This window comes from Hemibagrus wyckioides, linkage group LG18 (genome assembly GCF_019097595.1).
Source record: "Hemibagrus wyckioides isolate EC202008001 linkage group LG18, SWU_Hwy_1.0, whole genome shotgun sequence".
NCBI lineage: Eukaryota > Metazoa > Chordata > Actinopteri > Siluriformes > Bagridae > Hemibagrus > Hemibagrus wyckioides.
The window spans coordinates 3,519,880-3,541,466 of NC_080727.1; the positions used below are offsets into that span (position 1 = coordinate 3,519,880).

The window sequence follows — 21,587 nt, forward strand, 5'->3', positions numbered from 1 at the left end:
GATGACCTCGTTTATTCTTTATTTCTAGCAGTTACTTTTGCGCTATGCTAACACTATGCTAACGGTGTTAAGCAGAACCTCATGCTGATTAATGCTCGTATTATCATATTATTCTAGTACCCTCTGTGTAGCCTTCTACAAATGGATGATCGGCGAGTTTTTTTAGCTTTGTCTAACAAGCTTCAGTAGCTTAGCGTCGCATAGGCGGCTAAAACCGAGACACAAGCTAGCCTCTGAAGGAAACATTTTCATTTATTTCATTTGTTCATGAGCAGAAAGCGTCTCTGGTGAAAAAATGTAAACAAGTCAGACTGTAACTGCATTATCACATCTACAGACTGCGTGCTACGCTAAACACCTGCATGAAGGAGCCGGAGACACGACTGTTTTTAGCCCTGAGACCTTCTTTTGTCTGTTTCTATAGATAACAGCATCAGATAAAGACGTGAGATTCGGGAATAATGACGAAATCGCAGATTGTGTTTGCGATTCAGACTCAAGCAGGAGGTCCTCGTCCTCGTAGCTCCAGTTCTCAAATCACCAAAACATCAGACACCAAGCGTGTGTGTGTGTGTGTGTGTGTGTGTGGGTTTATACGTGCTCCATTATCTCAGCTTCCTTCCTGTCAGGTCAGAGTGTCTTAATGAGGGAGGAAGGTGAGAGTGTGTTCCCTAAAATAGTGTTTAAAAAGGAGAAGGAATCTAATCCAATATAATAAACACAGACACAAAGGAGCTGTCAAAATACGCTAGTGAAAGTACATTTTGTCCCCAGATGATTTCCTGAAGCTTATTTGCTCTCTCGTAGCCGCGTAATGTTGTTTCAGCAACCTGGAGTCGTGTTACAAGGCTAAAATGTTTGCTACGCGGTGGATGGGAAATTTACGGCGAATACAGGAGGAAAAATTCCAGAACTTTGTAGGAGAGGTGTGATGTGTGCATTAGAGGGACGTCGAAATTTCATTTGTTTGTTAGAAGTTTGACGTTTTGTCACGTTGCAGTCGAGCTGAAGAAGAATCCCCGAGTGTGTGTGAACTGTTTTCCACTAAAACACAAACACCTCAAGAGAGAAATCATTTCAATTTGTTACTTTTTTTTAATTTTGGCATTTTCTCCGGTGTGCATTTATATTAAGCAAAGTGCATCTTTTCTATTTCTATCAACACACTGCACAATACATAAATAACGATGCATATAAAACGTCTTCGTATTTACAAGTAATAATATATTTATATATATATATATATATATATATATATATATATATATATATATATATATATATATATATATATAACAATACATATCAACTTTTATTTCACTTTTAATTAAATCTTTCGAAAGTCTTTAATAGAAACCCGTTCCTGGGTTTTCCTTTTGTTTTGTTTCTCTTCTTCTTCTTCTTCTTCGTCTTCTCTCGTAAAATCTTCTGGAGAACTTTTTATCTCACTCTGTCACAAAAAAAAAGCAAATAGTCCCAAAAAAAAAAAACGAGGTCAGGGCCAGTCCGTGTCCATGGCGACAGAGGAAAGGGGGATGGGGAGTGGGCGGGGCTTGTGGCTATCGGTTATTGAAGATGAGTTCGAGCCAGCAGGGGCAGCTGCTGATGAACTGTCTGGTGTAGCACTGACCCCAGCCCTTGACGAAGCTGATCTGTACGGTGAACCCGGCGCGCGGCTGATGGCTGAACTCGTGGTCGTTGGGTCTCTGCAGGCTTTTGGCCTTCTCATAGTCGAAGGCTTTGATGGAGAAGCCCGGGAAAACCTTGTGCACGAGCAGCGTTCGTGACGAAGGGTCGTCCAGCGTGGCTGACTTGATGAAGATGGGGTATCGGCTGCGGTTGTACACCCACACGCCGTCGGCCTCGCGGCTCAGCTGGATGCCGTAGCCGATTTTGGGCCGCACCATGTGCACAAGTGCGCTGCGGCTCTCCGAGCCCAGCTGGCCCAGGCAGAAGCCCGTGCCCTGAGGTAGGTCGTAGAAGATGTCCAGCGATGGCTCACGGACCGAATAGAGGCGGCCGACGCGTGTCTTCTCCTCCCAGTACGCCACCACGCACCAGTGCTCACCACAATCCTGAACACCTTGGGAATCTAAACACAAAAACAAACAGGGGTTTAGCCATCAGTGTGTGTTAGAACTGCTGCATATCCGATATGAACAGTAAGTCAAGCATGCGAGATGAAGGAAATGAAAGAGTGACAGATTTAGTAAAAGAGAGAGAGAGAGAGAGAGAGAGAGAGGAAGGGAGGAGACCTGAACGCTAACCACATGCTGCCAGTTACTGAGTCAGTGTGAAACTCTGGATATCACATCACCATTTCACATCTCTTTATGATGAACTCTTCACAAAGAAACACAAAACAGCACACGATATGGAAAGCGTCCAGTGAGCTGCTTCTGGTCAGTGTAACATCTCAGAGGAAGAGCCACGCTCATCAGAGCCAGTGTATATTTAAAGCTTCAGTCTAAAAGATAACCATCTAATTATTATTTCTGGGTTTCAGGAACACTAGATCCACGTTTCCAGGTGAACGAGGAATCACGTCCACAACGGTCCGGCCTGAGTAGCGTGCTGTCTGAGAGGGTGCTGATATCTGATAGATTCTAGGTTTTACCCGTGTGACATCATATCCTCCTGCCGGGGCGCTCGGAGAAGACGAAGAACGTGTGGAATCTCTACACCAGGATAGAACAGATTCCACCATCACACACACACACACACAAACACGCGCGCCATGTCCGAATCCCAAGCTAACAAACCCCTCTCTGTCCCACCCCCTCGCCCCCGGGACCGGATTCCGGGCCAGTGCCAAACATCCCTTGGATCCTTGATTTGAGCGTCAGGGAGGAAACGCTGCAGGAATGTCAGGAATGCGTGTTGAGGACCTGGGAGATGTGCGAGCCGTCATCAAGACGTGTTTACACTGGATGTGCTGCTCATCTCCTGCACACTGCTAACGGCGAAAGAAAAGAAAGAAGGAAACCACAAACGGACCGCCTTCATCTGTATTCAGAAAGGAGAACGTACTGAGAAAGAAAGAAAGAAAGAAAGAAAGAAAGAAAGAAAGAAAGAAAGAAAGAAAGAAAGAAAGAAAGAAAGAAAGAAAGAACGAACGAACTTCAAGCATTAGAGAGGAAATCTCTCATTTCAACAAAGAAAACGTAACAAAAAATCTGACAAAAATCCAAACAACCTCCGAAATCTGTACGAAGCGATATATAATAACACACGACTCTATTATTTCCCCCACACTTTCCTCACACTTGTGCAGATTTTAACCACAAATTATTAGAAACATCCAAAAAATAAAGCACCGGATTCCGCTTAGATTAAACGGCTCAGATGAAACGATTCGTGAATCGATGAGTCAGCGACTCGTTTGAATCAGTGAGCTGCCCTTAAAGACTTTATTCTGTTCTAACGATCACTGAATCGGTTCGTTTCAAACAAAAAAGGGCAAAACGTGTAAAAGCTGCTGCGCTGAAAACGCACACACGGCGAAGAGAGTCGACGGAGATCACGTAATAGATAAATAAATAAATAAATAAGTAAATCCGGAGTATTCCTTTAATACAGAGGAAGTTCTGCTGAACACTGTACAGAGTCGATGGAGGAATGTGTCCTAGCATAGCACATTGATCTCACCAGCTTTTTCTATCCCACACACACACTCACACACACACACACACACACACACACACACTCACACACACTCACAGAGCTCGCTTCTTGTGGATTTCCCTGAGCGGAGTCGAGGGGAAAAAACTATCAGAGCCACGCCGGCTCCAGTTTCCTCCCCCCTTAACATGGCCTCAAGCCTCTCAGTCTCTCTCTCTCTTTCAGTCTCTCTCTCTCTCTCATATCTCAATCCCACAGAACTCTGGCTCCAAGCAGCAACAAGCCAATGAGAAAGCACAAGAAGGAGAGAAACAGAAGGGAGCCTTTTCCTTTTTTTTTTTTAGTACTTTCCTCTTTTTTTCTGCACTAGTTCTTCTTCCTCAAACTCTTTTTGGCTGCTAGGACAAATTTGCTTTTAATTTCTGATGAAAAAGAAAAGAAAAGCTGACGTCGTGTGTACTTTTTATCTGTTTATTGTTACGTGTCTTTACGTATACGAGCATTAAAGCAGCTTTAAGCGTCATTCTCTCACTCCAGGCTGCGTTATCGATGTTATGACGTGACTTGCTGAACGTATCGAGGTCCTGAGCAGGATTTCCTGAGTGCACTGTGGCTCTACGACTTGAAGCTGGAAAACCGAGAGGGAATCCACACACACACACACACACACAAAAATGAAGCAGGAGGAATGGAACTCCCAGCATCCCTGCTTCATTTAGGCTCTTTTTCTTTGCTCCCTCCCTCGTTCACTTCCTTTCATCTGAGAGGAGGGAGAGCGCAGGCAGTAATTTGGCTGAGCTCTGATCAGGCACTGGCGCTTTATCACTGACGGCCTCTGTCATTACACCATCCCCAGCCTTCATTAGGAGCCAGAGAGAGAGGGGGGGGACGGGACAGAAACAGAGAGAGAGAGAGAGAGAGAGAGAGAGAGATGGGAGGGGGACGACAAGAAGGAAACTATTCTCTCTGGTGCATTTTAAATGCTTCCTAAAGCTCTTCTTTTTTTCTTTCTTTCTTTTCTTCCCAACCCTCTGTGTGTGTGTTGTGTGTGTGTGTGTGCTCGAGCTCGAGCGTGGGCATTGGGACACCCTGCTGTTTGTTATTGCACAGAGACAGGGAGAGAGGGAGGAAGAGAGGGAGACGTGGCGTCTGGGGTCATTATATAGCTGCCTGTCTGGGCTTGTCATCACAGCCTGAAACCACCGTGATATTTATCTCACACACACACACACACAAACAGCCTAAAGCATTCATCAGACAGCTTAGTGTCCTTTTACAGGATAACACTCAACTTCTTATACAACACACACTCCGAAAAGTCTGCACACACACACACACACACACTCGTCACATCGTCAGCCATTTCGATTATGTAGCTAGCTCTCGAGAACCCCGGCGTGTCCCAGACATCAGCGTCTCGCTGCATTAGCTTCTTCACTTGCTAGAAACTTCAACATCGCGCTAATCAGCAGCTCACGGCTGTTCTGTTCCGCCAGAATCTGACCGTTAAAGTAAACGGACGCAAACCTGTAGTGCATTATGGGAAACTCTCACCATCAGGGCTTCACATTAGCCAGTGTTCTGGTAAATACAACAAAAATGAATATTACGTAACTAAATATCAATAACTAAGGAATGACTTCAAAAATTGTATATTTCTGAAATATTATTTCATTTTGCATTATAATATTATTATAAAATAATTTTTGAATCATTTTAGATAATATTTTAAATATTTATAGCATTTATTTATTTGTATTTTATTAATTAATTAATTAATTTATTATATATATTTTTTTTTTTATTTTAATAAACAGCCTATGGATGCCTAAAAAAGACATTTAATATGTGTGTGAACTGGTAATTCTGTGTGTGTGTGTGTGTGTATATGGGGCGTCGTGATGGCGGTAGGCCGGGTGGCCCCGGTGTCAACCCAACTGACACGGTGACAGCCAGGCTCCTAAAATAGAGCCTGCAACATGAGGACACACACACACACACACACACACACACACACACACACAGGGAGGTGGGTGGCTTCTTGTCCTGCTCCATGTCTCTTTTGTAGCTTCATCTGGAGTGCTTCAAGACCCTGCGCTCCGTCCACATGTCTGTTGTTCTGAATATAAAAGACCCCCCCTCCCCGTCTGTCTCCCCTCCTGAGTGTTCTACACCTCAGCGTGAAGACAACACACACACACACACACACACTATGTGAAGTTTAAATCCCTGGTATAGACGCATAGCCTCAGGTAACAGCACTACGTCTGCCTACATCGGCTCCCTTTGGTCATTATACCACACACACACACACACACAGCATGGGTCAGGGGCAAACTGTTCCCTTTTAAGGAGATTCAAGTATACAACCTTTTTAAAGTCTGTACAAAGTGATAACATTTTGCTAAAGAGAGAGAGAGAGAGAGAGAGAGCCGGATAGACAGACAGCGGAGAGAGAGAGAGAGAGAGAGAGAGAGAGAGACAGACAGATGGGGGTTGGAGGCTGCTGATTAACACGAGACTGGAGACAGTGTGCAGTCTGGAAAAGTTAATGATTAGTTCTGTCTGACTCCACAAACTCTGGATAACTCTACACACACACACACACACACACACACACACACACACACACCACACTTCACATACACTGTGCTTATTGATTAGACACAGTCTGGCTATATTGTGTAGGAAGTGACAGTGTGCGTTCTTCTCTCTCTCTGTCTGTGTGTGTGTGTGTGTGTGTTGGGGGAGGTGGGTTAAAGGCGGGTGGTAATGGAGGTCAGAGTTCAATGGGGGTTACTTTTGTTCTGCTCTGTCTCTGTTTGGCCACAGCACACACACACACAAACACACACACACACACACACACACACAAAGATAATACTGACGTACACATAAAACAGGAACTTTTAGGAACTCTGATGTTTCATCTTCCTCTTCTTCATATGTCTGTGTGTGTGTGTGTATGTGTGTGTGTGTGTGTGAATATTGTGCTTTTCCTCAGGCATCAGGTCCTTTAACACAATCCCACAACAAAGCAGTGCGTCAAGAGAGTCCTCTACACCAACACACCCACACCCACACCCACACACCCACACACACTCTCACACCCACACACACACACCCACACACACTCTCACACCCACACACACACACCCACACACACTCTCACACCCACACACACGGCTAATTATTTTCCTATTAAATAATATACAGAAGTGTTTTATTCCTCAACAGCAACGATTACTTTTTATCCGTTTATAGTTACATCTAGGTTATAGCAGCCAGACACTGGAGCCTCTGACACCGGAGACTCCTTCCACAGACGTCAAATACACGTCTCCTCTTAGAAAACGTCCCCCTTACCCACAGATACGCACATTTAGCCCAGTCCCTGTGTGCGCCATTACTATGGCAACCTCACTTAATTACGAGAAAAAAACAACAAAAAAACACGATCGTGAAGAGAAATAAAATATTTTAGTCAAATTGTAAGGCAAATGTCTGGGTAATTTTAGAAAGTAAAAATCACTACAACGTGATCTGGTGCGGATTCTGATTTCTGAGCTATTTTTTTAAAAATGTTAATAAATAAAAAATAATAAATTAATAAAATATTATAAATAAAGGGTGTTGATAGAAATATAGAAGTCTTATGATCATCGTTTTGTAGATCTCTGTGTGTGTGTGTGTGTGTGTGTGTGTGTGCACGACTTCACACAGAAGGAAACGAGTCAATAAAGGAAATTGCTAATTAGGAAAGGGACATTACATAAGAGCAACAATGAGCGACGCACACGAGACTGAAACACACAAAACAGGAAAAGGCTCCGACACACAGGAAATACTTCACCTCTTCCTCTATTGTGTGCTCTGTGTGTGTGTGTGTGTGTGAGAGAGAGAGAGAGAGAGAGAGAGAGAATGTCTGGGATTTTATTTTCTCTCATTGCTGAGCTTCAGGGACACAGTGATATGAGATTATGAACATTAGTGTGAGGTTCAGTGTCTAATCTAATCCTGGACACGTGTGAAGTGACATCACGAGCCAGGGGTCAGAGTTCTGTCATGCAATCACGACCGAGCCGAGACTAATAAAACACTTCTTTTATGGTGTTGCGTAACAGTCGGATTTGCAGAACGTCCTCATGGTGCCACACACACACACACACACACACACACACACACTGTAATATAAACAATCAGTGACGTCATCAAACCTTTGCTGTTTGCCGACTGCTGTCCACTAGAGAAAGCATCACACACACACACACACACACACAGACCGGAACAACCAGCACCATTGTTCCGAAACCAGGATGTTAACAATCACCATGGGAACCGTGTGTGTGTGTGTGTGGCATCAGACAACCAGTCACGCCAGTCAAGTGGAGACACTTTACATTGTTGTGGCTTCTAAATGATGACTATTAATTATAATGTGTGCAAACCACAAGGACTTATTCACCATCAGCGGAGGAGAGAGACACCAGACAGCCTGGAGACCTGCGTACGTGTGTGTGTGTGTGTATGAATGTAAAACCCTAAAGGAAGTCACCATCATGCCTATCAGCCCTCAGACGGATGAACGGGGCGGATTACAGCAGTGTTGTGTTTGGTTTTGTTTAGAACTGACACACCTTTTAGACCAATACTGTGAAGTGATGGAGTCCAGATGTGGTCAGAATATTCTTCTTCTCTGGACTTAGCAGTCTGAACTCATCATCACAGAGGAAGAAGATGCTCAGAGGAAGCCCGGGATGAACCCTAAGCCTTCAGAGTCTGATCTAGCTGAACACAAATGATTTTCTGCTCGAATCTTATTTCGGTATTTCGACCTGGATGGTTGTCATGGCGACCGAGATCACGCCTTCTTCGAAACGGTCTCCTTTTTGGTGTAAAGCTTGTGCGAGCATGTTTTTGGTAAAAATGTTTTTGTGTGTGTGTGTGTGTGTGTGTGGGAGAGTTGATGAAATGAGAAAAGCAGAAACACACACACGCTGTAAGGAATGCGGCGATTGCTTGTGTAGTACAGTGTAGAGCGTGAAAAGCCGACGTCTCGGAGGCGACGGGGGAAAAGAAAGCCAGGCATCTCGCTCTGTGCACACTGTGTAAACTGAGGGATGAGTGAGGGATGAATGTTATTGGTATTGCGGCCGAGCGGTCAGATCCGTTTCCTGGGGGCCGAATCTGTCGTCTCCGCACGAACGCACTCACGGTTAAAGAGAACTCGCTGCTTCAAAAAGTCTTCTCTCAGTAGTGGCTTTTCTCCTCCCTTTTAATGGCTTTCTCAAAGGCTCTCTCTCATTCCTTCCATCCCTCTCTCTCTCTCTCTCTCTCTCTTTCTCTTCCACTCTCCCTCCCTCTCTCTCTCTTCCACTCTCTCTCTCTCCCTTCCTCTCTCTCTCTCTCTCTCTCTCTCTCTGGACCGTTCAGGGCAGCATAATGACACGAGGCGAGCAGCGGCCAGCCAAAACCCCAGTGCAACACACACACACACACACACACACAGAGCTTGGCTGCAGTGCTGAGGGAGGAAGTGGGCAGTAATGAAAGAGGCCTTGCCTCGGAGCAGAAAAGCGGCACAGAGCCTCTGAAATTAGAGAGACGCCTCTCTTTCTCTCGAGCGTCGCTCCTTAAAAAACTCATCCTAGCTTCGCTTTGTGTCCATTTTTTTTTTTCTCGAAATGTTTTCTTTCCATTTCGCAGAGGCCACTGAAAGGGCCCTGCCCTAAAAGAGCCTGCGCTGGCTTTTTTTCCTCTGAGGAATGATGTCATTTCCTGTGCTGCCCTTTCCTCCTTGGCTAACCCAAACAACCGAAGGAATGAAGGATCTCTAAAGTGCCCAGTTTTTTCTTTTTTCCCCGCTAGCTCCAGGTCCCTGACCGCGCGGTGCAGCTTGCACTGACCCTCATAGCGAAAGTCAGTCTGCAGAGGGACGAGAGGGGGAACGTGAGACGTGTGAGAGCTGGAAGGTGTTTCTGGATCGGTGTGAAACCCTGTAACCCTGAGCAGCATGTAATCAGACTGTTCCTGGATCGGCTTGCTGTAGCGTCGCTTAACGAGACCCCTCGGAGTAAATTTAGCCGTGCAGAGGAAGCGTGTGTGTGTGTGTGTGTGGAGCTCGATGTTTACCCCCCCCCCCCACCCCGCTCTCACCTTTCACTGCACTCCTGCACAGTTCACACACACACACACACATGCCATCGCTAATGTCTTAGAACCCAGACACACACACAAACACACACACACACAGAACAATTTCCTGTCTCCCAGACACCTTTTACTAAACCCCAGCACCCTACAGTCTGCAAGGAGCTTCAGAATTCCTTCCATCTCATTATCTTGAGAAAAATCACCGTTCACTACTGTACGTCATGGTAACCACGGTTACCAAACTTTGAACTGTTGTACTTCATGAAAACTCCCATTTAGTCCGAGGGTCCACACTTTACAGTTTTTACATATCTACCTCTAATATGGTCACATGGTTTCCAATAGCAACCACGTATACTACATCACTATGGCTTGCCTAAAGGGACCAGGATGAGTGTGATGGTGTGTGTCTGTGTTATTTATTTATTTTTTTTTTTGGACGTCACATATTTATCCGGTCTTTCGTCCGTCTGCGCTAAAGCTAGCGTCAATAAAAAAATATTGGGCAAACGTCTAAAAGCCTTGTCGGTTTGCTACATCAATAACTGACCCTTTTCGACTTCCATAACCCTCTAAACCTTGAGAATGCATCTATTTAATCAGGTCAGATCACGAAGTAGATTCCAGTGGAAGCTTTTAATCATCAGGTTCGACTTTGTGGACGCTGGAATATCAGTGAAAGAGCGAGAGAGGAAGAAACAAGGCGAGGAAAAACAAGTAACTGAATTCCAGAAACAAGAGGCTAAAGCTTAAACAAGTCTTTCATATCATATGTTTCTGTCTGTCTGTCTGTCTATCTGTCTATCTATCTCTCTCTCTCTCTGTCCTGGCCTCTAGCCCAGAAAGCATGTCTGTTGGTGGCTGCCGGATTGAGGCTAACTCTTAATAAACCCCAGCTTTCCAGGACAAACAACACACACTGAGCTAGCTGGTCCAGTAATCCCGCTCAGGCTTAGACACACAAACACACGCTAGCACACACACGGCGCTCTGACATCTAAGAAGCAAGGACAATAAGGGGACAACAGGACCGTCGTGTTCTGCCGTGTTTACTTCTCAAATCAATAAACCGTTCTTCAGAAAACGGCGTCGGGAAACCGGAGGAATGCGCTTTTCATCTCGGCTCCAAATCAAGAACCCTCACAAAAAAAAGATACGTTCTTTTATTCCTGTCAGTCAAGCAGACAGCTATGAAGATGACTATTTAACACACACACACACACACAACTTATTTACCACACAGGAGGAGCAGGACGCCGACCCTGCTTTAGCTTCGGCTCAGATTTTCCACAAGACCTGCAACACAACCCCTCTCTGAACATACCAAAGTCTCTCTCTCTCTTTCTCCCTCTCTGTTCCTCTCCTACCCCCCCTACTCTCTTTTTCTTACTCCCTCTCTCTTTTTCTCCCCCCCCTCTCTCTCCCTCTCTCGCAGCACTGTGTTTGTTCAGGAGCAGTATGGGATTGGAGGCAGAACAAGAACAAAACAGAACTTCTCCACAAGAATCTCGGCGTTTCTCATGTCGCAGGTCCTCACGTGTCCGACGCTTTCGGACCGAGGTCAGGACTAAACACTGTAGAGCTGACCAGCACCTTTTAGTTAGTCTCCATAAAACTACTGCACGATTTTGGTAGGAAGAACCGACAGCTCATCCTCCATCCTGGTCTGAAGCTCACTCTAGGCTTTGACTTCTCCGTCAAAAACCAGTAACCTAAATCACCCGAGTTATACTGGAGAAGATCGAGGGGTCTGGAGTGAAAAGCGACAAACTTTTAGAGAGAGCCAAAACAAACTGGAATTTTTTCCCCCTCTCTCTTATTTCAAGCTCTTGATATTTTACTATCTCCAGCCAAAATCCAAACATCACAAAGATGTAATCAGAGGCGACTTTCACACGCGAGCTGTTCGCATCAGCATTAACAACATGGCTGCTAACACACATTCTTCCTCAGAACACAGACAAGATTCAGCTTAGAAACAATCACAAGTCATAGTCGATACTCTGAGGCTGAAGGCTGCTAGGCAGGTCTGAAAGGGTTAAACTTCTCCCTGTCTGTTCTCCATAATCACGCTTCGGACGCGGCAAAGGCTAGCGTGAGCGGGGCAGGAGGTCAGAGCGGAGCGTTCGAGAGGAACGAGCCTCTTTTGTGTAAAGCCCTCGAGGGATCGCGCTCGTCTTCCTCTGCCAGAGAAATCAACTCTCTGGCTCCAGAGGCCCTGCCTTCCCTGTTTCCCTCTCTCTCTCTCTCTCTCTCTCTCTCTCTCACTCTGAGCTTTATTCATCCAACTGACCCAAAACCAGGAGGCAAAGCGAGGCGAGGGAGGAGGAGGAGGAGGAGGAGGGCCGGTGAAAAAGTGTATGAGTGAAAGAGAAAGACGAGGAGGAGGAGAGGTGATGAAAGACGGGCTTAGTTTCCTTCTACTCCACAAATTCACAGTGGGTAGTGTGTGTGGTATAAAACGCGAGAGGAGTGGAGCCGAGAAGGAGGAACGATGTTAGCGGGTTTTGTTTGCACTGCACACTGCTGTCGGCACACCGGCGGCAAGCTTTTCATCCTCGTCCTCCAAACACACACACACACAAACACACAAAAGAGAGGTAAAACAAACGGCAGGGCACACACGAGAGGCCAGTGAAGGGGAGTAGAACAGTACCAGTACAGGCAACATAATCCAGCATGTCCATCACACACACACACACACACACACACCTATCAACCCACACCTCAACCATGAAGCCCAGGGGTTTAAGAGCTGTGTGTTTATGCGCCGCTCGTTTTTTTTTCCTTTTCTGCAGAGAAGTTATGCTGCTATCTGGGATCTGATCTACACACACACTGAGAGTTAAGAGCTGAGACGGAGAGCAGGGCAGCGCACACCCACCATCATGTTTAAAAAAAAAAAAAAAATCAGCTTTAAAGTCTCACTAATGAGAAACATCTGTATGAATAAAGCAGGCAGAGACCAGACCAACTCTCTGGTTCCATCCATCTCTCTTACCCTGCCTCCCCTTCTCTCCTTCACTTCAGCAGTTCTACCCCCTCTCCTCTTCCTCCTCCTCCTCTTCCTCCTCCTCCTCCTCCTCTGCCGCTCTACCTCCCGGCGCCTCTCGTAAACACCCCGTATCCGTTTCGGCTACGACTACCACTTCAGGAAATATTGATAATAAGCAGGCGCTCGATCCGGAGCGCAAACCAACGGGAAAAAAACGTTAGCATTTTTGTGCCGGTTCCTGAGCATTTAGCGATTAGCGTGCCTAGCGTAAATCCTCTGTCACACGCCGTCGTCTTCCAGACATCATGGCACAAGGCTGGGTCTCGAATAAGGCTCAAGGAACAGATCACGGAGCGAAGAAAAGGAAGTGAAGTGAAAAATGAATAGAGAGAGAGAAAGAAAGAAAGAGAGAGAGAGATGGATGGATAAACATAAACATGTATGTTCTTACCTGAAAACCCCACAGGGGCTGAATGTATCGTTCCCCCAGTTTCAGTGGAAGCAGGCAGAGAGTCTGGAGAATCTGCACAAAGAAGAACGAGCAAAAGGTTAATCAAACACAAACGTATTTCACGCACGGGTTCGAACACACCACTGCCTCAGACACTGAGATCTTACAGACTTCAGGGACCGAGAGAGATGACCGCAAGGCGCTTCAGGCAAAGATGAGACGGTTTTCATGTGCGGGAAGAATTAAAGCAGGAGACGACGTGACAAACACAAACGCTACATCTACACATAACGGTGAGATTTATACGAATACTGACGTTATCATACGTGAAAGCCCGAAACACTGCGCTCTCGTTAGCCGACTTTTTCCAGAGCTTCAAGGCGGCCATTTTTAAAAGAGATGAAGAACTTTTTTTTATGGGGGGTTCAAGTTCCTTTACGTTGAAAAAAAGAAAACAAAAAGTCAAAGTTTTTCAAAGTAGTGTGTGTGTGTGTGTGTGTGTGTGTGTGTGTGTGTTCTAGCTGTGATAGGAATATACAGTTTAGCAGGATACACTCCATCAAGCCAAAAACAATGAAGGAGACAGGAAATGGCCTCAGCCTTGAAAGCTGTGTACAGTAAATTTTCTAAATGGCATGCCAGCAGACAGGGAACTCTGAGTGTGTGTGTGTGTGTGTGTTCCACACTAAACAGCTCGGCACAGGACTTTCTGAGGTTTCCATAGCGATCAGAGCTGCGGGTAATTATACATTCCATTCAGAGAATATAAACACCGGTAGCCCCGCCCACCAGCCCAGCCGAGGCACCTGATTGGCCGAACTGAGTAAACAGAGTTGATACTCAGACATCAGGATGAGACGACAAGACAGAAGCGGCGTGAGCATGCGCACCGTGTCCCGGTGTTCAGGTGTCTCTGTAAGAACCGGCGATCGGCTGGTCAGACTGCGGTCCAGCTAATAAGATGCACGGCCAAACCTGAGCCTTACTCACTGACCACAGAGAGAGAGAGAGAGAGAGAGAGAGAGAGTGAGAGAGAGAGAGAGAGAGCTTCAAACACTCCATGACTCATTTTAAAGGGCAGAAAAACAAGCTGACGTTTAATTACAGCAGCTTTCATCTTAACCACCAACACAACGACCCTGTTACATTAAAAAATAAAATTAAATTAAATACAGATATCAAATCTGTTATTTATGTTTTATTATGTATTATTTAAATATTATTTTAAATATTGTACAATATTTAATGTCATTTATTTATTTATTGCACGGTTATTATTTATACGTGGTCAAATAAAAAAAAATTAAAAATATATATATTTTTAAATATTTTATAAAAGATTTTACTATATATTATTCTAAAATATATTACTGTATTACAAATATAACTTTTTATTTTTTTTTAAAAAACATATATTAATATATTTAGATGGGTTTAATCTCAATTTAATTATTTATAATATATTATTACTATTCTGAAAAACATATATAATTATATATGAGTTAAAATGCAATTAAAATAAATGACAAAAATAAAAAAAAATGATGAGATTTACTGCAATATTTTAGTTTTTATTATTTTTATTATTATTATGAATTATTTATTTTTTACTAGAAGTTCTGACATCGTCTCTCGCTCTCTCTCTCTCTCTCTCTCATTTTTTTTCTTCTCCCTGGTTCTGAAGCTCGTCTGATCTGGGGAACATCTCGTGAAGCGTGTGGAGGAATTCTCTCTTTGAAGCTTGCTCGGATTTCGCTGAGCTGAAATGATTCGTGTTTAATCCTCGGAGATCGACAAGACTTTGGCGATCAAAGATTTGAGAAGATGTAAGCGTGCGAAGGAAAGCAAAACGATGAGGTTTTCAGAACAGTGTGTGTGTGTGTGCCCATGACGTGGCATTCGCTCCTGCTCCCTGACCTGAGTGTTATACAGAGCTCATTCTCTACTGTTCTCACTCAACACACACACACACACACACACACACACACATGATGCACACCTCTCTCTCTCTCTCTCTCTCTCTCTCGTGACCCCGAAATGAAGCTGGTCACTTTTTCCCTCATCCCAGAAACATCTAATGCCCTACGTAGTGCACACTTCTCCTCTCTTTCTCTCTCTCTTTTGTTTGCCTTTGATTGCAGCTCAGATTGATATGCAAACCAGCAGCACCAACGAGCTTTTCTTCTCCTGCTCTCGTCTGTGCAAGGTGCGTGTGTGTGTGTGTGTGTGTGAGTGCGTGAGAGAAAAGCAGATGAGTAGATGAGCAGAGGAGTAGAAGAGACGTATATGAGAGGGTGTCTTGGGTCAGTGACGAGGAAGACAAAGCGATAACAAAAGAGGCAGCTCGAATAAATGAAGCACAGTTGGACTCTTTTGTCCTATTAATATCACTGGCTCTAGGACACACACACACACGCACACACACACACACACACACACACGTGTCTTCATAGAAACACAGCTGGGGCGACAAATGACTTCCTCTCTGCATGATCATTGAGAGACTCTCTCTTTCAGCTTTTTCTCCCTCCCTCTCTCTCTCGTTCATCTCTCACTCTCTCTCTCTCTCGTTCATCTCTCACTGTCTCTCTGAGCTCTCTCCTCCCTTTCTCTTTCTCTCATTCATCTCTCTGTCTCTCCCTCTCTCTCCTCCCTTTCTCTTTAGTTCATCTCTCTCTCTCTCTCTCTCTCTCATTCAGCTCTCTCTCTCTTTCTCTCTCTCAGTTAAAGGAAAAGTTTGTTAAAGGTTTCCTCCTCAAGCTGAGGTTCTTCCTCTCATTTAGTGTATGCACATCTCTCTCTCTCTCTCTCTCTCACACACACACACACACACATTCCCAAACCCAAAAATCTGGTTCAGTAAAGTTATGAGTCATGCTGAAGTGGATGACGCAGAAGCAGGCGCCAAATAATTACACACCTTTTTATGTAAACTCTGAACATCGCTGTGTTTTCATAAAAGAGAAGAATAAAGCCACTGACGGAGGAGTTTCTGGTATTGAAATACTTTTTTGTTCCAGGGACAGTTTGTTTTAAAAAATGCGGGCTTGTTATTCAGCAGGGTTGTCCTGAAGTGCCGGTCGCTTTGTCAGACATTAGTCGGGGATTTTATTCTGTTCGTCTGCGTGATCGGTGGGCGGTGGAGCGGTTACAAAAAAATCACGTTATATCACAGCGACACCGCATTCTCCGCTCCGATTGGACGGCGGCCGTGAGACAGATCGCAGGTGTGTATTCGTGTTCTATAGCACGCATTATTCGCATTAAAGAACCGTGTAATTGTTGACATGTTTTCTGGAAAGAGGTGTTTATTTTAGCGTTCACGAACGGGAAGGAGTCTCCAGTGTCAGAGGTAAAGCTGTACGATTTCCCGACACGAGAAGTGATGTAACTATAATCGGACAAAAATCATAACGCATCAGATCACAAGGAAAAATAATCGACTTCAAAGCGAAGACAGCTTTCCATCACAGGCTGTTGTTGATTATTTTCCCCTAACAGCACAACCTGATACGCGTCATTCGTCGTAACAGGGAGCTGATTAGAAATTACCAGGAATCATAACACGGGACGTACTCCAGAGGAAAAAAAGGAAAAAGAACTGATATCATTCACCAGGATGAAGCTTATCCCGCTTTGCTTTGGATGGTGAACATCTCCGAGTGAGATCGCTGTCAATTACCAGCAAAAGCTGTGAATGAACACATCCTTCAACACAAAGAGAGCGACAAGCCAAAGCAGAGAGAGAGAGAGAGAGAGAAAGAGAGAGAGAGAGAGAGAGAGAGGGAAGAGGGAGGGGAGGCTGTGTGCAGACGCTCCCAAACCCTCCGATTAATTCAGCAGATAAAACACGGCTCCGCAGATCTCTCAGCCTTCCCCTGTGAGATCCACATTTCCGCTTTCCTCTAACCCACTCGTTCGCTCGCCCCCTCTCTCTCATCCCTCCCTCCCTCTCTCTGCCTCCCTCCCCTCACCCTCTCCCTGATGGAGCCGTTAGTCTTTATCAGAGTCACCAAAAGTGTGTGCAGACACACCGCCCCCCTCCCGCTCTGGTGCCGGGTCAGAGAGGGTTTAGGCCTTGGCCTCGCGCCATTCTATTACAGACGACTGGCAGAGCCACTGCTTTCTGTCCATCGTAAATCAAAACACATCGCTGAGAATCTGCATCGTATTACACACACACACACACACACTCTCTCTCTTTCTCTCTCAGCTCTCTTCTCAGAGCCACATGGCCACATAATGTAAGAAACAGAGGAAAATATTTACAAATGCGAAAAGCTACGTGGTCTTTCTTTATCAGGCAAAACGGGTCCAAACAGCACGCAGAAAATTACAGCGTGTCGCGTAAGAAAAACACGGATAACTATAATCAGCGGCGGTTCGGCGGCGGCTCAGCGGTTAAGCTCGCACCCAGAAGGTTGTGAGTTCGAATCCCAGGATGGTTTGAAGAGAAAAAAAAGAGTGCAGCCATAAATAAAGCACAAGACAGCGAAGTTCTGAACGCTGCAGATGTTTCACACCGCAAGCAGCTAGCGATGAACCTGACGAAGGTCTGCCAAATGTAATTATCAGAATGTAGCTATCGGTTTAACGCGCAACTGTTTGGTTCGGGGCTTAGATTAACGGATTATCCTCGGCGGATAAAAGCATCTGGCAATTATGATTCAAACAGCTACCCGGAGGATTGAAACAACTCAGCGTGAGGGCTTTCTGAGCTTGTGTACAAAGTTATGACGATTTAGATGAGGGGCGGAGTCAGGTAAAAGGTAAAATAAAGTGCAAGCAACAAATAAGTCGACTGACAAACTAAGAAAGTTATACTTTTATGTTGTTGGATGTGTTGATGGGTGTGTGAGAGTGTCTCCAAAGTCGAAAGAAATAAAGCACTTACCGGGCGACTTGAGTAAGTCCACTGGATATCGTGAGTACGGAGGAGGAGGGGATTCTGCGGAGGAAAGAACGTTGAAAAGAAGACCATGAGAAACAAGCAGGGTTAGATAGAGCCTCATGATAACAGTTGGCATTCTTTTAGGGTGGAAAAAAACCCCTGTTTGTCTTATGTACAGAGAGAGAGAGAAAGAGAGAGAGAGAGAGCGAGAGAGAGAGAGACGGGGGCTGGAGGAGGGGGGATCTGCCCTGATAGTGCACAAGTGAAGTGCGTAGATAAACACAGAGCCGCCCGGCGCCAGACCGAGAGAGAGAGAGAGAGAGAGAGAGAGAGACAGACAGAGAAAACAGAGCATGTGACTGCCAAAAAACAGGGCCTTCAGAACAGTTGAACATTAATCGATGTCCGTATTCACAGGGGGACGAGTGTTAAGGAATAAGCTCCTAACTGCCTGTAATAAAGCGCTAATAAATAGAATTCCCTGCTCTGAAAACTTTAAGGTGAACTTCTGGGTAGTGAGATTATTGCAGCGGAATAGGGCGAATGTGATGCTAACGATAATAATAATCTTTATAAAGCATTATATTCAAAGCTAAAGCAAAAGATAGTTGTATATATGTTGATATTGATGTATGTTAATGTGTTTATTGAATCCAGAGACAAAGTACTGAAGACTAAATCGACAAATATTTTAAGTCATAAATAAGGCGAGGTTGGATTAGATAGTTGCAACATCCTCAGTTTATAGTGATTCGTACACATGGTAGCCTCCATGCTACATCAACACACTCTGTTACAAACGTCTATAACACAGTAATAACTGACGTTATAGCAAATAGAACGCAAATGCTAATATTAGCCTACAGACAGGCTAGCAATTAGTTTGCTAATGTTTTTTTTTGTTATCATTTCATGTCAACGAACTAGTTTAGAGAGCAAAGTGGAGTCAGTCAGGTAGCATCAGTGTGGAGAATGGGCACATTAGCGCTAATAACATCTAGTTAGAAAGAAAAAGGTGATGGTGTGTGAGAAATGTAGAAAAAGTCATTATTTATGGATAATATGAGGTGATTTGAATGAAACAGGAAGTTAATTGCGCGTCTGCTGGATGCTAGAGCTGAGCTAAGCTGAATCTTTCTGAGGTAAATGTATTGCTAATGTTAGTTACACCGTCGGAAATGAAGACACTGTTAATGTTCCTATTAATGTCAGAGTTGACCTGATGAGCTGTCCACCAGCTGCTCGGACTGGGCTTTCTTTTTTTCCAGAGCTATATCACTTAAGGTAAATTATTTTTCCAGATTTCTTATAATTCCACTGAACCGATCAGATGGTGTTTGAGATTTCTTTGATCGCTTGGATACTTTACATTAAAAATGTTTTTTTTTTTTTTTAATATCATTTACTATTTGTCCGAATTCCTAGATGGTCTGCCAGTTTGCCCAGTGAGTACTCGGACCAGAGTGTTGTTGTTTTCTCTATCATTGATTTTTGTTTTAATTCAGCGCTGAATAAGTGACACTGTATTAATTGAGTGTGTGTAAGTGCGCGCGAGCTGCAGGTCTTACCGGGCTCGCACAGGCGGCTCATATGGTGCGGGTTGCAGCACACGAGCTCCGGGTTGATCTTCCCGTAGGATTCACAGCACGGCAACCGCTTTAACTGTGACCAGTGACGGAGGTCTGGCCAGCGGAAAACCTTACAGAGCAGCAGCGGGAGCGAGTACGCGTCCACTCGGCCGGGCAACATGAGGCACGGGCTCCGCGCTCCGCCCTTCGACTCCACGGCCTGCAGCAGCACCTCCAGCTGCTTCTCCTTGATCTTCTTCAGCACCGAATGCGTGAGCGCCTTCAGTTCGGCCTCCGCGCTCGCGCCGCCGCCGCTGCCTCCGCCGGCCTTACCGGCGGCCTTGGTCGCTTTGCCCATGCACAAGCTTCCGTTTCCTCTTCCGCTTCCTCCCGCGCCGTGCGTCCCGGTATCCGCCGCCTCCTCCCCGTCGCCGTCGACGGGCGCGCGGCTCCTCCAGAGTCGCCGGACGAGCCCCGACCGTCTGGTCCTGAACATGCGCGACGACGAGCAGAGGGTCTCCCGGCTAAAGAACGAGCATGGCGTCCGCAAATCATGAAGTAGGTCCCGGGATCCGAGGCCAGGCAGCGCCGCGCAGTCCGAGAGACGGTGCAAAAGCTGGGAGCAGCAAAGGCAATCTGTACCATACGCCAGTCTTTTAATTCGGTTTTCCACCCACAAACTAAGCAGCAGATAAAAATATATATATATATACACACACACACACACACACACACGGGCTCTCCCGAACCGCCTATATTCTACAGCCGAATCGGTTCGAATTGGCTAAAAAATATTTTTGTTGAAATAATAACACTAGGAATAAAAAAAAAAACTTCCGTTAGACAGTGAAGTGGCGCCGGTGTCTCCGCGCTGTAAATCCACACACCATCCTCGATCCCAGTCTAAGATCCGCTCTCCGTGCGTTTTTCCTTAATTCTCCTCCACCAAGATAGTCCATGTGAGGATTTAACGTTGGAGTCTGAAACCTCCAGCATGGCTATGTGACCCGAGCATGTCTGAGTGCAGCTCTCAAATGTTCAGAGCTTGAAGCAGATCCGAATACAGGAGGTCGGGAAAGGCTCCGGTAAATCCACGTCTGAGCCGAAAAAATATATATATATCAACCCGATCAACTGTGAAATGCTGGATAAAATGAGCATACACTAATGTTACAATGTCAGTCGTCTTCCGGTCAACGTATTAGGATGTATCCTGAAAATGGAAAAAAATAAAATAAGATTAAAGCAGGAAAGAAAGAAGAAGCGCCGCGCGTAAAGTTTCCGAGCCGCGACAAAAGAGACGGCGATGCGGTCTGTGCGCTTCAAGAACCGGGAATGAAGAGAGGAGCTCAAGCGACTTCTCTCTCTCTCTCTCTCTCTCTCTCTCTCTCTCTGTCTCCAGTGGGCATTGGCGCCCCCCCCGACCGGTCACGTGGTTGTCTAGACACCCTGTCGCTTAAGAAAAAAAAAGCGATCGTGTTGCGCAAACAGGAGATCAAGTAGCTCACAAGCGGCGACATCGGGTTTTAAAGGTTACATTCCAGTAAAGTTTCAAAAGTTATCAACGATAAGTGGTCACGGTGATTATGTAAAAGAGATACAGTGTGCTCTTCTAGCTACATCCGAGCTTTTCTCACAAACCTGATGCAGAATATTACACTCAGTTGTTGTTTTTTGTGTTGTTGTTGTTGTTGTTGTTGTTGTTGTTGTTGTGTTCAGCACTGCGGTCATTGACACAAGGAAAACACAAGGACCATAAATATGTCTCCAATCACACAGCACAAAGGTTACTCTGTATGAATGATTGCGTTATGTGGGATATTTCAGCAATGGTATTAGAATTATGATTAAATAATTAAACTAATAAATAAATAAATAAATAAATAAATGTAGTGTAATAATAAAGTA

At 45.1% G+C, this 21,587-nt stretch overlaps 1 protein-coding gene across 1 annotated transcript; it reads right to left on the reverse strand.

Annotated features, from left to right (window-relative positions):
• Positions 1-234: 234 nt before the first annotated feature.
• On the reverse strand, positions 235-21,055 carry smad7 (SMAD family member 7). Its single transcript, XM_058415923.1, has 4 exons — positions 19,680-21,055; positions 18,115-18,168; positions 13,221-13,292; positions 235-2,092 (listed from the first exon to the last, which is right to left on the reverse strand). The coding sequence occupies exons 1-4, from the start codon at positions 20,173-20,175 to the stop codon at positions 1,560-1,562; spliced, it is 1,155 nt and encodes a 384-aa protein (XP_058271906.1). The 5' UTR covers positions 20,176-21,055; the 3' UTR covers positions 235-1,559.
• Between the last annotated feature and the right edge of the window lie 532 nt (positions 21,056-21,587).

Excerpts from the sequence above, each read along its gene's own strand:
- smad7 (XM_058415923.1), bottom strand. The coding sequence starts at position 20,175 with ATGTTCAGGACCAGACGGTCGGGGCTCGTCCGGCGACTCTGGAGGAGC. Across the intron at positions 13,293-18,114 it reads GGACTTACTCAAGTCGCCCG|ATTCTCCAGACTCTCTGCCT; the intron begins GTAAGTGCTTTA and ends TTCTTTGTGCAG. Across the intron at positions 2,093-13,220 it reads AGCCCCTGTGGGGTTTTCAG|ATTCCCAAGGTGTTCAGGAT; the intron begins GTAAGAACATAC and ends TTTTGTGTTTAG.